The sequence below is a fragment of the Hyalella azteca genome, unplaced genomic scaffold (genome assembly GCF_000764305.2).
Source record: "Hyalella azteca isolate HAZT.00-mixed unplaced genomic scaffold, Hazt_2.0.2 contig2464, whole genome shotgun sequence".
Taxonomy (NCBI): domain Eukaryota; kingdom Metazoa; phylum Arthropoda; class Malacostraca; order Amphipoda; family Hyalellidae; genus Hyalella; species Hyalella azteca.
The window spans coordinates 96530-112947 of record NW_025932737.1 but is presented as its reverse complement, the minus strand read 5'-3'; the positions used below and the strand labels follow the sequence as shown (position 1 = coordinate 112947).

The 16418-nt window shown below is 37.5% G+C and overlaps 1 protein-coding gene across 1 annotated transcript in view; it reads left to right on the top strand.

The window, feature by feature from the left end:
• The first annotated feature begins 7283 nt into the window (after positions 1-7283).
• Positions 7284-16418, top strand: part of LOC108679210 — a 35174-nt gene continuing 26039 nt past the window's right edge. Inside the window, exon 1 of the mRNA XM_018167810.2 lies at positions 7284-7482. Coding sequence (XP_018023299.2) covers positions 7405-7482 — 78 coding nt within the window. The 5' untranslated portion in view covers positions 7284-7404. The remainder of the gene's footprint in view (positions 7483-16418) is intronic.

Genomic DNA, 16418 nt, shown 5'->3' with positions numbered 1-16418 from the left:
CATGTACACTTTCGTGAAGATCCTCGTTTTTTTTTCTTAGTGATGTACATTGTATGCTTTTAAATTATGATAATGTATATATTCTCGCTCAATTGCATATAGGTTGTTAAAATAATAAATATTACCCTGTAAATAAAAATCTTATTTCTTTCCGTTAAAATCTCTCAGTGACGCGTGATGTTCATTTACCTAGGGCTACAGTTTAATTGGATCATGATAAATACTTTGACGGGGATTTTAATTTAGAGATTATTTATCATTCCTCAAACGATTATTTACGATTATTATTGGTAAGTTATGAAAGCTCTTAAATCTAATTATGATTAATTTTAATAACTCACTTAACTCATGAATTCTTACGTAATTTTCACGTTGACATGCGATCTTAAAGCAGCGACGGCATACACGTGCCAAACGAAGCATTGAAATGTGCCTGAACTTGAATTCAACTATGGTGGTAACAAAAATTTGAAGACGTAAGTCTTTGACGGGAAATAAATGACGTAATAAAATATGAGCAACTTTGAGGATTTTTCGCCTTTAAATCTTTTCACTCTAACCGCCTAATACATGTAAAGTAGCGTGGAAATGGCTGAAGTGCTACCAAAAATGTGGCCACTAACCTAAACTCGTCAAATAGATTATTTGAAAAGTAAGATGATTCTTGACAGTAATATTAACTGAGGCATTACTAATACCGAATCGACACTTCTCTAAACTCGCCTTCGGCACAACCTAACTTTTCGCTCAACCATAACCGAACCACTCGTATATAACACCATCGATATTGAACGGATCTGCTCGAAATTTTGAATATAAGTAGTTATTATCAATGCCCTGCGATATGAATAATTACAGATTTTTACCGTTACATCGTTTTCAATTAAAATTAAAAAAACGCCATTTGCAGGCAACCGTACGACCGATGTGTCAATTCGGCGAGTTATGACTTGTGAGTGTTTTGGCTGCCTTGATATGGTGTTTTTTCGCTTGAATTGAAGACGGAATGATGTAAATATCTGTAACTTGTCCTATCGCAGGGCATTGATAATAACTACTTAAATTCCAAATTTCGAGCAGATCCGCTGAGCATTGAAGGAGTTATGTATGAGTGGTTCGGTTGAGCGAAAAGTTTGGTTGAGCTGTTTTTTTTTTTTTTTTTGAGTCCGCAGGCGGGTTCGGAGAAGTGCAGATTCGGTATTACTAACTGCGAGGGTCGCGAATTGTCATTCCTGAACAAAATTCTTTATGACAATAAATTTGTCATTTGACGTTAATTAGTGGCCTGGCACACCGAATAAAAAAACATGAGAGCTGCCGAGGTTGACGATGACGGTAGAGCCCATGGTTGAACTAGTAGAAGGTTGACCCACGAGAAGCTCAGCTTTGCGGATGGAGTTTGCTGTTCCGCCTGTGACGTCACTGAGATCGCAAAACGTAAACAATCAAGTGTGTCACTTTGTTTTAATGCCATTTTTGACAGTATTTATAAAAATTTGCACCTTCTCAAAATTCCCCCCAAAACGTCAGCATCTTGAAATAGTCTTCATCTAATCATGTAGAAGTTTTGAAGCGATTTGGTCGCAAGGAAAAGAAATAAATGGGACGTAAAACAGCCAGGGTCGCCTACTACTTGCACATCATGATTGGTGAAGAGCCAGTTATATTGGCGGCCTCTCCGCTCAGACGATGACGAAATAAACGATCAGAAGATGGCCGGGACCGGGAGAAGCCCGCCGGTCTGTAACAGCCAACACAAAATTCAGCAACACATTTATAGTTCAACCATGCAGATATACTATATAAACTCGTGTCAAGTTTTTCTCCCTATTCCGTTTCGATGAAACTGCAACCAACACAACTAACTTGCTAGTTCAGTTACACCGCTAGGCCGCCAGTAGAGAACTACTCATTCATTTTTATCACTATTCTTAATTTAATTCTTTCATAGTCTGACAATAATTTTTTACGTGGTTACAAATCAAAACATTCCTGTAAATTTGTGAATTTTCTTGTTCTATAACATTAGTGTCTAGTTGAAATAATCGAAATTATGTTTTGTCTGCAGATGATAATGACTGATAATTATAATATTGCTTCATTGTCAATAATAAAAGAAGAAGGATCAATCATCCTAAGCTTGAACAAAACAAATGAAGTAAATAATTAGATGTGTCTATTGAGAGCGGCAACAAATTTACCGCGCGGAAACAAAAATTTCAATGGATGAGTGATTATGATGACACTATTTGCATAACAACTTCCTTCTGCTAAGTGTGTTGACGCCGATAAATGATATCTATAAAGATATTACTTGGGTTCGTAGACCAGAGCTGTCAGGATGAAACTAAATAGAAAGAGGCAATGTTTCGAATTCAAAATTGAAGTGGAGCGTATCCAGAACACGGAGCATTTGTATCACTGACAAAGGTACTATTAGTCACGGTCTATTTCAACAGGAACTATTATGCAGCCAAAAGTATGTTTAATTATGTCTTTCTATAGCATGAATCTCTGGAGCAATGCGAATCACTTGATTGATAACTCATTCTACCGATTTCCTTAAATTTTGATGCAACTTTATGTTCTGTTATGACTGATGAAACAATGACGATAGATTCCACAGCTCGACAACTCCACAGCAAGGCAGATAATTCTTTTATATCCCAGCTTCGAGTAATCAAAAATTCAAAAGGGAATTTCTCATCGCCTTCAAAATGAAACGCCCCATTTTTTTTAGCTGCTATATAGATCGCAGGTGGCCCTTGAAAACAATTAGAGGCGGCTGATTGTTTGATGGTTGATTATGGATGGCAGCTCCATGTATATCGTTACTGCAAGTTGATGGCTGGTGACGGCTGATTTTTGATGACTGATGATGATAAGAGGCAGCTGATTGCTCTCTTTTATTATATTGTCTTGGCACCTGCAAATTTTGCGTTAGCAATTAAAAAATCTTTGTGGACACAATGTTCGTTTTTACAAGAAACGCTGATAGAAAAATTAATTGTAAATAATAAACGATTAGGATAGAAATAAAGTCTCATTTGTCATTGGAAACCTAATAAACATGCGGCCTGTAAAATGTTCCAACTGGTCCTTATTTTCAGTTAAACTATTATTATTGCGTGTCAGTTACTTGCATACAAGTGACTCGGCGGTTACCAAAGGAATTACTATTCATTTAAAAAATAAATGAAAATTTGCCGGACTGGAAATACAGTAGACCAACAGTGACCTTGATAACTGCGAATGTTCGTGACAAAGTCTTTAAAAGAAATAGTCTCTGAAACGTCCCTGACGCCCGAACCTCAGAGGCAGCTCACTGTGATCTCAAAGTTCAAGGAAGCCACGTCAGGAATTCGGTTCGGACTAAGGGTGGAGTCACTTCACTGTTTTGTCATTTACAGCTCATAATTTGAAAAGTGCTTTTTGCAGAGTGTGCTTGTTGTAGAAAAATTTAAATATTAATCTGAAGTAGATTAATAAATTTTCCAGATAAGTCTGAATAATATGTTAACAAGTAAAGAAACTTGTTAGAAATGTTGATGTCAGATCGAGTGTTGAAGCCATCTATTCAAGCTAAAAGATGTATCAAAAACTTGTATTCGTTTTAAATACTGATGAATTTGTGACACTGCAAAAAAATAAGAGCAATCTAATGAGAAATGTCTCTCTCGCTCCCTAAATCACGACTATACATCGGATAATTATTATGCATTCATATTAAACTTGCAAATCATAACCTTGAACTAGCCCCTATGATGCTTGTCTTCCATTAATAATTCGTGGTAGCACTACCGATTGAACCTGATGCTATTCATGGAAACTCAAAATTTTCGGACACATCATCGTTGAATTGGCTTCAATAATTTAACTTGAGCAAGAATCATTTTGTGGAATCATTAGTTACGTTGAGATCGACTCTTTAAAAATTAAAAATTTATGGTCGTTTAAAATTTCCCGTTCCTTGTCATAATCGCGATGGCCAAGCCTTTTATAATTTTAAGATAGAGACGCAGTTTTTCAATATTCCAGTTTGTTTTTAATTTTGCAGTTTCGGCTTGAAAAGCACGTTAACTAAGCGCACTTCTTATCTTCAACTTGCTGCACTTGTACGGGGTCGAAGTATTATACGGGTTTTCGTACAGTAAAATAGCTCAGCATATATAATGGTAGGAACATCCAATAAAATCTCGCCGCTGTTGTTGCATTGGCCAGCAAGGGGTGCCTTTGTAGGTTACGATGTGTACCCTGAGACACATTCTCGTTGATATTTTGTTGGTTAGAAGGTAAAGAGTCAGAGGCCACGCATATAAAGAGGCTTGCCTGGGTATGTAACAGCCTGTATTTAAAGAAAATGATATAATATAGATAATATTTAGGCCCTTTTCCACTTAACCTAGAATTAATTTCAAATTGAATGTGAAGATAACATTAATTGTTAGCAAATAGTGAAGATAGGGAAATTTGTGAGAAATTATTGTCATTTTGAAATTTTGAAAATGTAAAATTGTGAAATTTATATAATGACACTTTATAAATATGCATGCTCCTTTCCGCTAGATTAATGTTTTAAAATGATGTAAAAATATTTGAAATACTGGGCAACTGCTTTTATACGCTGCTAATTGTAGCCTGACGACTTCTTTCGGTATATGATTAATATATCACTCACTAAATAATAAAAAATAAAATAAAATAAATAATTTTATTTTTTTATATATGTTAATATAGAATCGAAAAACCAATACGGATTATTGAACTGTTGATTAAACTTTTAATAATGATAATAATAACAATAAGATTAATAATAAAAAGAATAGCGGTGTCAGCGATAATTAGGCCATGCCAGCCTGTCACCGATTCTTAATTAACCGCCCGGTTTCCTTGCCGATTCCGACCAAACTGCCACATGAAGCGAGGATCTAATTCCTTCACCTCTCTGCTCCAATCCTGGTACTCTGAATACTCTGAACTGTAACCACTCGGCCACCCTGCCCTGTGTTAGCAGTATATTGAAGTCAGAGTCGTAATTATTTCAATACCAATAAATGCGAGCTGAATTTTCATAGCTTTTAGCTCAAGTTCCTACAAAAAATTCCTGTCTGAACCTCAAGGTTGCCTGAGGAAGGCGTGACGACAGAGGATGGATATGGAGCTGCTGAGGTGAACAAGTTTTTGAACAAGTCTCTGGCATGTACAATGTACAGGTTTCCTGGGCATGCGCGTTGAAATTGTTTATTCCAAAAGACGTCGTTAACTTGTGTTTCTCACTTTGATTATGGCACCAGCTTCTGAACATAAAAAAGTTGACGAATCTTTGCTCGTGTTCATCGCTTGAATATGTTTTAGGGGTACAAGCAGGGCGCAACAATTCGTCTAATATTCGTGTTTTAGAGTCCATTTAATACTCATCATCGTACTTGAACCTTTATAGCGCGATGAAGTGCGCTAATATTCTTAATAACGATAAGGGATTTTATTCAATCACACATCATACATCAATAAAGGGATGAATATAATAAATGAGCGCACAGCTGACAAATCAACATTAAACTTGATTATAGGCTGTTTTACTATCAAGATGGCGATTGCAACTGGTCAAATGATCGATAGTTTTTACTTCATTGCGCAAGGGCGTTGAACAGCGGGCAGTCCAAGACCGTCGTCCATGAGAGTGAAGGGCTGCATGCTGACCTGCATCTGGCTACTAACTTGCTGAAGTTTGCGGTCGAATTAACGGAGGCCAAACGCAGTCCTTTGACATCCATGCACTGGATTAACGTTAATAGCTCTCGATCTTAATTTCTTGATGATTGTTGGTTCACCACCAGGCGCTACCTATTAGTGCATATTTAAAACGCGAAACGTCCACCGCAAGGGACATAGCTAAGGAAAGTATGCAGCATGAAGTCGCAGTTCATACCACTGTAATGAGTGGCGTCATTGTTTGCAAACGTGTATCCATGTTTCACCGTAGCTTCATAGATGTTTTATTATGAAGTTTTTTATATGAACCTTATCAAAATCAACCCAATCTCATCGACCTTCCTCTGATCTGTTCACGAAGATGCGACGCAGACCTGAGAAGCGCCCGAGTCATACAAGGCTCATTACTGCTTGACTCCTCAAGGGAAGCGGGTTCAAGAGTTAATCAAGCATGCGGGAACGTCCGTGATGAATTCAAGCAGTTATTTGTACTTGAGCCAGTACGTTCAAGAAAAGATTCCAAGCAACTACAGGACACCTCAAACACTACTCACACGTTGGATATTTACCATGACGATAAGACACAATAATTTGTTTTGCCCAACGATTATTTTAATCTTTTAGAAAGTATAATTTTCGTATGTTGTTGCCATTAGCATATATTTAGAAATTTTTTACGTATATGTATTGATGCCTCTTAGAAATGTCAATGCAAAGAACACTACTGGTGTTCGCATATACAGTTTATATCAACTGCAATGTACACCGTATACGCCGTTGGGGAAAAGGTCAGTTTGGTTTACCTTCACTTCATGGCCCTCACTGCATAACTTCACGAACAGGACAACGTCTCGGCTAACATTCGACCTTTGCTAGTTATTGCCATTAACAGACATAAGCCTTCCATGTTCGTTCATGGAACGCCCGACCCATTTGCTCGCACATCCGGTGTGTACCAAACATTTATATACCTATACGTATAATCATTTAAACTTCGTCCAAAGACAATATTCAAGAAGGAGGTACGAAAAGATTACGACAATATGAATTGAGATGCGAATGGCGGTGCGCCTGGGTGGCCTGGAACTCCGACGTCCGAAACACATAAGCACCCGAAGGAATGATAACATTGTCGATGTCAACGCACTTTCCGTAATTCTCGTTGAGTAAAACTATTTGTACCTGCGAGTTGGAATTAACAATCATCCCGACTTGTCCTAGTAGAAGAAGGCTTTTTAAATCGCATGATTGATATACGCAACTCGATTTTTAGCAAGTTATTTTCATAGGATCTCTGAGATCGTCCTTTAATATGAAATAATGTTGTTTTGCCGCCAAGCTCGAACTTCTAACTTAATAATGAAATACGTAGAATAAATTTGATTACAAGAATAAATTTGTTCATTGATAGTTGAATATTGAAATATTCCGCTGAGAATTAATTTCTTCATTTTCTTGTCCCCGGTATCATCAAGGTTGACGATAATATAGCGCTGACAAGGCGGGAACCGCAATGCTCCTTAGCGGAGGAAGACTACCTCTGTAGCTGATGGTAGTCAGTCTTCGACTAGCTTTGGTTTCGTGAGGTCGTGGAAGCTCCTCCTCCCATTGCCCTCACCCGTGCTGCGCTAGCAGGTCCAGCTGTGAGAACTGTGACTCATTATTAATTAGACTTGCTACACTTATTCCAAAATGAAGTTAGCTTGCTGTATCTTGTTATGCGCCGCGCTGGCTGTTACCGAAGCGGTGCCCCAAGGAAATATTCTTCGGGTGAGTTTTTCCTGCGTTCAATGAAGCTGATTTTTTTTACAGGGCCATGCAATTTTGATCACACTTTTTAAAATGAATTAAAAACTGTAGCAATGGTACATTTTGAGAACATTTAATACGGATGAACTCTTTGCAGATTGAAATAAATTTCTGCCTAATAATTGATATTAATTAATGCAGATTGAAATAAATTTATGGCTAATATTTGAGATCAATGTGTGCGATAAATATAATCGATCACGATAAATGAGCAGGATCAATCGTACGAAAATGCATCATCACATACTTCATCACTTGATATTATGTGCAACCTTACTATCTTAGTTCAATCACGAATAGAATATAACTAAACAGCACGAAAACTACTTGACTTGACCACCATAGTCCGAATCCTTACGGCGCATTTATGTCTATTTAGGTTAATCTTGTTTCTTTGCAATATGTATGTAGGTTTACGCATTACCGTTCATTACGTAAAACCAACGGGCTAATGTTTCAATGATAGAATACTTGTCCGAAATTGGTTTTATAGTTCTATACTAGTGATATTATTGAAAATGTCTAGAACATTGAAATGAACATCTCCTCTGGGTTTCAATTCGGAATACTGTAAATGAATTCCTTTTGATTCATTCGGGAATCGCTCTCCTCTCCAATATAAAATTATGGAAATTTAAAAATTATTTTCATATATAATCCAAGTTACTGAATAACAATCATTATGGTTAAGGGATGAATTTTATATACGATAGTATCAATGGAAAAGGTGAATTCATCCCTGCAAATGACGCTGAGATAATGTTGATGCAAGTATTTTCCGGTAAAACAACGTTTAATCGACGTCATTTCAACGTTAGATGTTATGATCGGTTTAATTAAGGAAAATAGATCACTTCATTAGAGCATCAGACTGGTGTCGTTAAAACAACGTTTAATCGACGTCATTTCAACGTTAGATGTTATGATCGGTTTAAGGAAAATAGAGCACTTCTTTAGAGCATCAGACTGGTGGCACGTAGAGTGAAGGTTCATCAGCTCGAGGTAGGTTAGTCACACGACGACGAACTCGCAGTGCTTGCTGTAAAAGTAAGAGGTCGACGAACACGTGCAAGGCGAGTCTAGTGCAGGTTATGAGGTCACTTTGCTCAGGGCAGGTACGCAATTAGTTATGGTGCTTTAAGTCATCAGTATCTACAGGTAATTTATCGTTATCGAAACATAAAATGATATAACATAAAACGTAAAATGACATGTAACGTAAAATTGTGACCATCATTTTAATTTTTCTCGACCTATTCTTTAGATTGTGGATTTTTTAAATAAAATTTAGTGAATCGTTTCCTTCGTTCGTATATCATCTTTCCAGAGGCAATTAAGAGGAGAAAGTTATTATTTTTTTGGATAGTCAGATTACGGTTGAGTTCGTACTCATTGCATTTTAGCCTATAAAGTAACAATCGTGTAATCAAATCGGTTCTTGAGAGTAAAATTATGCTTCTATTATCTATAGTACGTTTCGATGACATTTGTTCGAGTTTTCGTTATCGTCCTATTATCAGATGCAATTTAAACTTAAGATTTAGATCGAGGAAACGCCCAGAATGTTTCACTACGATGTGGATCTGCTTTTTACACATGTCTATTTATGTGAAGTAGGTACTGAAATTTTTTGGTATAGAATGTTTTGTCATCTAAGGCGTGAAAGCTTTGCAAATGTTGGCGTCACTCACTACAGTCGCGAGACATCTCTAAATTTGGGGCTGAAGTCTACAGAGGGATCAATTACGCGTACTATGGAGGCATGAATGTGCGTAGAAGATAATTGTTAATTAGGATATTTATTGTGTGGGCACTGTGGGGTACATGATGATCAACACAATATTTTCTCAGCTGAAAAAATTTGAATGGTACCCACTTTGTGCCCACAACAGCTTCGTTATCCCTGGTGCCGGTAAACCTCACTTTCACTTTCTCACCAGTTGCGAGGCTTGCTCCAGCTAGCCACTTCAGGTTGCTTCTTGCGTCAGGTCAAATCGTTGGTTGTAACGCGCATATATTTTTAGTATCCCGTATGATGGGTTCCAAGACTGTTTAACGAAAATTAAACTGGAATCACGGAACTCAGATTGAGCAGCCAGGGTCTACGGAATTTTGAACTTCTCTTCTTCAGAATGGATAAGATGATGACTGATGAGACTGTTTAGATTATAAATCTATTTAATTTGATTGTTATTTTAAAGGAGTTTCCTAAACGTATGATAGGGTGTGATAGTATTTCCTTGATTTTCATTTTCATGCTTCGCGAAGAAGCGTATTCGAAATAAGATCTTTTGTTGAAATACCTCTGAAGCAGTTCATCGCGTTGTTGCTTTAAAGCTATGCATAAAGGACACAGCAACTGCGTGCAAATGTGCAAGCTCTTTGTTTGATTTCGAAGTTCATGAGCGCAGAGGCTACGAAGATCACGATTTTAAGATTTAGAGAATAAGAGCAAGGTCTTTCGTATTATTTTCCTGTTCCATTCAGCATAGTTTTTTTCAACCTTCGTTCAAAATTTTGATGCTTTTTTCGTCGAACAATATTGATGAAATTTAAATTTCAGTTCTTCTGATATCTATCACCTTTCGCGATTATAAACGTTTGTTCGGAGGTGTGATCTTTTTCATTTTTACTATTAAAATGGGGAAAAAATTGTTTTTGGTATTAGTTGTTCGTATGTTTTTGAGTAGGAAGTGACGGTGAGGCAGCGAGTTTGATAAATGTCAAACCTGCCGGGAAAATTCAAAGAAGTTTAGCCCAGTTTGTGGTTTGAAGAAAAACTTGAACGACCTGCGAACGTGGTGCGATCTGTTGTCCAGTCTAGTGCGCCTGAAAGCGAACTTGTTCAACAGATACGATATATGAACTGGTCATTTGCAAGAGTGCAATCCTTCGGTACGCTAAGACTCACGGAAGAACTAAGTACACAAGTAGTAGTAGTCTGAACTGAGAAGGATAGTTTGTGTTGAGGTGGGAAATCCTTTTGGCTGTCGTGAACAAAACTGAACATCATTCAGATTTACCTTGTTTGAGTATTAAATTCGTCAGTTCTTACGTAACTGTGCAGATATGTTTGTAAAAATATCTCGAGTCGTGCAGTTTGTAGGCGAGATATAAATTAATTATTTATATCTCCTGAGCATATTTAATACCTTGTGATGTTGCTTGGAAACGAGTTTTGACGCATCACTCGAAAAAAATTCAGCACGCGTCAACAGCAGTTACAGCACATATATTCCCTCCTCTGGATCAAACATGCATAGAATGTATTTCGTAAGCTCGACTTCTTCTCTGATTAAGTAAAGGGCGGTTCTTTAACCTCCAATAAGAGGCGGTCAGGCCACGTATAAATGCTACGACATTAGCATGAGTTTTTTTTCTCCGATACAAGTGAACGTGTAGCAAGTGACAGTTGGAACACAGAATTAACTTTCTTATTTAGAGCTTTAACACTTCGTACATTAAGAATGAGTAAAAATATTATTTCATTTCGTTATTCTTCAATCAATTAATCCCCAATGTGGTTGGAGAGTCATTTTCAAATCAATATTTATTGAAAATATTCGAAAACAATCATCATATTTGAGACTTTGCTTCTGAACATGCTAGGTATTTCATTCAACATTTTTTCTCACTCAGCTGATCCATGCCTACTTAAAGGGTACTTGACCTTGCTTTGGTTTGACAATTGTGCATTAAAGAGAAGTTTCACCGCTGTAACTTTTTTGACGTTTTGTCGGTTCCTGTCATTAATCATTTTCTGCTTCATCAAAGTGAGCATCTTAATTCTGCTCAATTTTTCAACGTGTTGCGCTTAGCAATACAAACCTTTAGTAGCTCAGAAAAGTAAGCACATATTGCTTTTTATTCCTTGTTGTACAAATTGTGTCTTTAGTAGCTGTTTATAAACTTAATTTAAGAAACGTTAATTGGTCCGAGTGAGAAGCAATTGTTATTGATTTTACATGCGTGGAGGGGAAATTTCGTATACTATATAATAGAATATATACGTACGTATTTTGACTTTCCACAATGAGAGTTTAACACTACGTGCTGGACCAATTAGACAATGAAGAAGTTTTATCACTTCTATAGGCGTGACAGAAAATGTATGTTAAATCTGTGCTTGCATCCTCCAATAAACATCGCATGCCAATGTGGCCGATTTTTTAGTGTTTATGAAAGTGTTAAAATCGTGATAGTCATCAACTCGCAGCGCGTGGCTAGAGAAACGGAGAAGAACGTGACTTTATTCACACCTTAACAGGTCCTATACTTTCAAAAAAAGTTAGGAGATCGTAAGTTCATCAGCCAATCATTGACGGCCTTTCAAGCAAAATCCACCAATCATAGACAAGAAAAATAGAGCGTAAGTACTTACGTTCACTTGGCGAGTTCTGAAAGTATGGACCCTGGAATGGAGTAGTACTCATGATCGACGAGGTATGGGAAACTCTGTCTTCTTGATTTTTGGTCGTAACTCATCGATGGAGGATTCTAACACGATTGTTGAGCAACATCGTGCAAGCGTCCATCAATATCATGATTTTCATTGACCTTCCCGTCAGCAGATCAATCTTCTTCAGCTGTGGGGCTCGAGGCTGAGGACCCTGAGTCGGTATTGACAATTATTGAGCGAAACCTCGACTTTATATTTTCAAATTTCACTACTTCACTGGAACATTGGGAGAGGCCTAGTAATAGCAGATATGTTTTATAAATTCTAAACATATTTAGATTATTGATTATGACTTTACGTTGTATCACTTTACTCAGAAAAGACGAAGTGATAGTTATGTCATTTCAAACAATTCCTCCTCTCATTCTACCTCTTGTAAATCATGGCTGTTGCAAGGAATTGTGCGGCGAGGGCATTTACGTCGTTTGTTCGTTCGAACAAATAATAGCTCTCTCACTCAACCTCAACCTTGAAGCGACCTGCTCCCGATAGCATTCGAAAATCCTATTATAATTTGCGGTGTTTCATAGTGTACTTTAATGATCGAGTTTACAACTTTGTCGGTGTGTGGTCCTCAACATTTAAATTAGTTACGAGATCTTCTTGAGCAAACATGCGTTCGCGTACGGCTGCGACCAGCTTCTAATTTTGCCGAGTCATTGGATTAAGTGACGCGGAACGCTGGCAAGTTATGAGCAAGAATTACTCAAATGAACTCCATTTGTGCTTAGAAAAGTCATCAGGTGAAAAGCGAATACTAGCACGAAAAATAAGATCGAAAGCAATATTGGATGTCAAGAACGATACATAACGCATTGTTATTGTTAGCGCTGGGGGGAGCTAGGGCACGAATTAGCTCGCTCTCATGCATGCGTGTTGTTGAGATTGGACTAAGCACAACTCGGTTGCGATACATGTTTCTTAAATATAAAAAAAGTTAAGATGTTTTCTGTATGTAGCTGCGTCCACTCTGTCAGTCGACTTTAACTCTTACTGTGACGTAATTCGAATTTATTGATAATTTCCCCATTAAGACTGATTGACTTATAATTCTGTTTCATTTATTCATGTGAAATGTTATTACGAACCGATGTTACATGATGCCCGAGTCCAACAGCACTTTTTTGTTATAATAAGTAATCAGTGGGAAAATTACTGGGATTCTTCTGCGTCGTTGAGTGCGCGCGGTCAAGACGTTATCCACAACAGAAGATAATCGCTCCTTTCAACTTTCATCGTCCCCAAAGGGTAGAATCTGCGAGATGTGAGTGTGTGCAGTGATGAACGTAGGCCCACTCATTCACTTTCACTCACATTCTTGGCTCGGGCTGAATGGATGCCCTGGTGGGCCGCACCTGTGTGCCCAAAACGGCTCTTGTATGTTTCTTGTTTCCATCAGCTGCAGCGATACTCAAAGAGGAAATGAGAATTGTTAAAAATGAATTGCCGGTCATAATTACAATGCGGGAAATACTGATTTGACTTTACGTTAGATATAGCAGTGCAGTTCGGCTGAAGCCGCAACAAATGCGAATAACGATGAATTCTTCGATTGGTAGACAATTTAAATATAAGTGAAGATTCCTATCGATGTTAAGCGATGAAGAAGGTTCATTAAGGCGGGTATGCTGATGTCTCCTTTGATCTGATGTCTCGTGTTATGCGAACATTTGCCTAATGAGAAGCCCGATTATTCAGGCTCACTGAAGGAACAGACGATGCGACACGTAAATATTGAATTTAGCTTGTTTGTTCCTATCATTTTTTTTATTCCCCAGATTTCATTGAACATTCATCGTGACTCATCATATTGTATTTACATCTTTTTACCTTCGCTTCATTGACTTCAAAGAGGGAATAACGCAAGGAAGGAAACGAGTGAATTAGGAGGCACATACAATTTTCTATGAGTTTTATACACCATTATTATACACCACACAAATATTCATCCATGTGCTCACATTTGGCAGTTATGATTTCTCCAGACTTTACCGGTCAGCATGACTCATCACTTATTCCGCGCTATATGCAAATATGAAGTATGAAGGTCACTCAGTTTGAGGAGCGTCCGGAAAATAACCTACAGGGACGATAAGCTAAAAATTTTTAAGGAATTTTGTATTTTCTGATCAAATGTAATGAATGACATTTTTATTGGAAATATTTCCCTCAGATGCTGCATTTAAAAATTAAAAAAATTAGTTCGCGCATTACTTATGAGCAATTAACTTTTCAAAACTATATTGGTTGCGTTTTCAATGCTCACGCAATTCCCGTGGATTAATCAAATTGAGAAATTAAAATACACTTGATGTTAATCATGAATGTTGAAGTGCTTAGGTTCATCGGTCAAAGTCGATGATTAGTCGATATAATTGACGGATGATTACCCAGAAACCGACGCGGCTCTCACATTAATTATAGATTCTAATCACATTCATGTTAATTTCAGTAGGGAGCAATCAATACTTTTCTCCAGGCCCGGATGTTCAGACTTTTGATAAAAAATTGTCTATGGATATACTAGCAGACGTCGTAGCTATTTGTGTTTGTAAGATCTGAAACGTGAGCCACAAGACGCAGACGAAGGGTTATGAGAGATACTTGAATATTAATGCTTGCTTGTTTTATTCATTGGTTCTTATTACAGTCCCGAAACTACGTTGAAAAACTTCGATCTATATTACTACTATCTAATGAAGTGAATTATCTTCCAATTTTAGCAATTGTATTGGTCTGAAAGTACGCCGAATAGCATAAGCTACGCATTATTTGTCTTCCGGCTTAGTTTTGACATGAAGCAATTCTAGGCTGAAGCTACAAGGTTATTGCGTCAACTGATGATGACCTCGCGTAGCCGGGGGCCGAAACTTGCCCAACTTCGCTCAACCGCACAGCGAAAGTGTCTCGAGTTGGACGGACACTAGATTTTTCTGCCTGACTGTTTAGGCTGTGCCATTAGCGCTCTGATGAATCATTTTCTAATGCAAATGTTGAAGCAGCGATGCTGAGACTGTATCTTGCATTTTAAACTAGGCAGACTTAAGTGTGATGAAAAGTCTGCTCTATATTCTTGTATAAGTTGACAGAATAATTGCATAGATCGCTGACTGGAACAACGAACGAAGACATCGATGATGGTTGGTCGCTTGATGGTCGGCAGGAATAGATGATTTTGACTTTTTTTGAAATGTCTCTTTTTTCTGGTTTTCGATACATTGATTTATTCGAAAGGTCCTCATTCTATTAATTCGAAATACTATCACCCAAAATGGCAGTTCAATGTTTGTCAAATTTCGAATGGATAATTTATAGTTGCTTAAATAACGTCTGTTGTTTTGTGAATACAATTTATTGCTGCTTATACACAAAAATGTAACATAATTTTGTTTTATAGTTTATATTATTTCTTTCTTTTTGCGACAAATCAGCGTATAAATATTCAATTAGTTGCTAATCTGATAACTATTGGAGAACAAATGCTCGGTTTTCTCTTGAATGCATGTTTATTATGAATTGAAATTCTTTCGGTTCGGAATAATTTAAAGGCTTGAGTCGTATATCAAACTTTAGCACCATAATTGAGCCCCTTTGGCCCAATGATTTCTTGTCTAGTTACCTCATTGAAAAATTCTGGCTGAATTATCGGTGACTAATGAACGGCCAAGGATCGTCTGTCTGATATTTTGTCCAAGATTTCCTCTGGGTAGCCACGAGACTTGGTATATGGTCTCTCTTGGGTTACGGACGAGTTACTTCTACCTCGGCCTCGACTCGCTCCAGGCGCTAGTGAATGAACTGCCTTGGTGTTCCTGTTATGATTTGAGGCCAGATAAGAAAAGTTATGATTTATGGCTGCCATATTGAGCAGAGTTCTTCTCTCTACAATCCTACTTTTCAATGACTTGAAAGAATGTTATTCATGAACTGTGATAATTTGATTTTTTTCCAATAAGGATTGAGCAACAAGAACTTTCTAATGTTAAAGTGCAACGTAAGACGGTCTTCCGAACTCCTTGGACAATTAACAGTCCTAACTCATTTTCCTGAGCGATACTGATGAGCAAGGTTCAAAACGTGCATTTGATACGTAAATATCATGCGTACGAAATTAAATATAGGCTTCTAGATTTTTATTCCTGATATTTCTTCAACTATTATTACGTTATCATTTCGAGCTGCCCTGCATCAGTCTAAAACAGGATGGTGTCTCGTTTAGGAAATAAGGTTACGCAGGGATTAATGACCAGCTTGGGCCGTGATATCAAAACTCGCCCAATTAATAAAGTACTCGTAGACAGAGTTCTAGAGCGTGATTTAGCTTGAAAAGCCGTCAGAGATTGGCAGCTGTTTAAGTTGTTACTGCTTCAAGACGTTTTTGTGCCAGGCAACGTGACAAATACTTTTTTAAAGCGTCATGTTAATTTCAAGCCTAGTT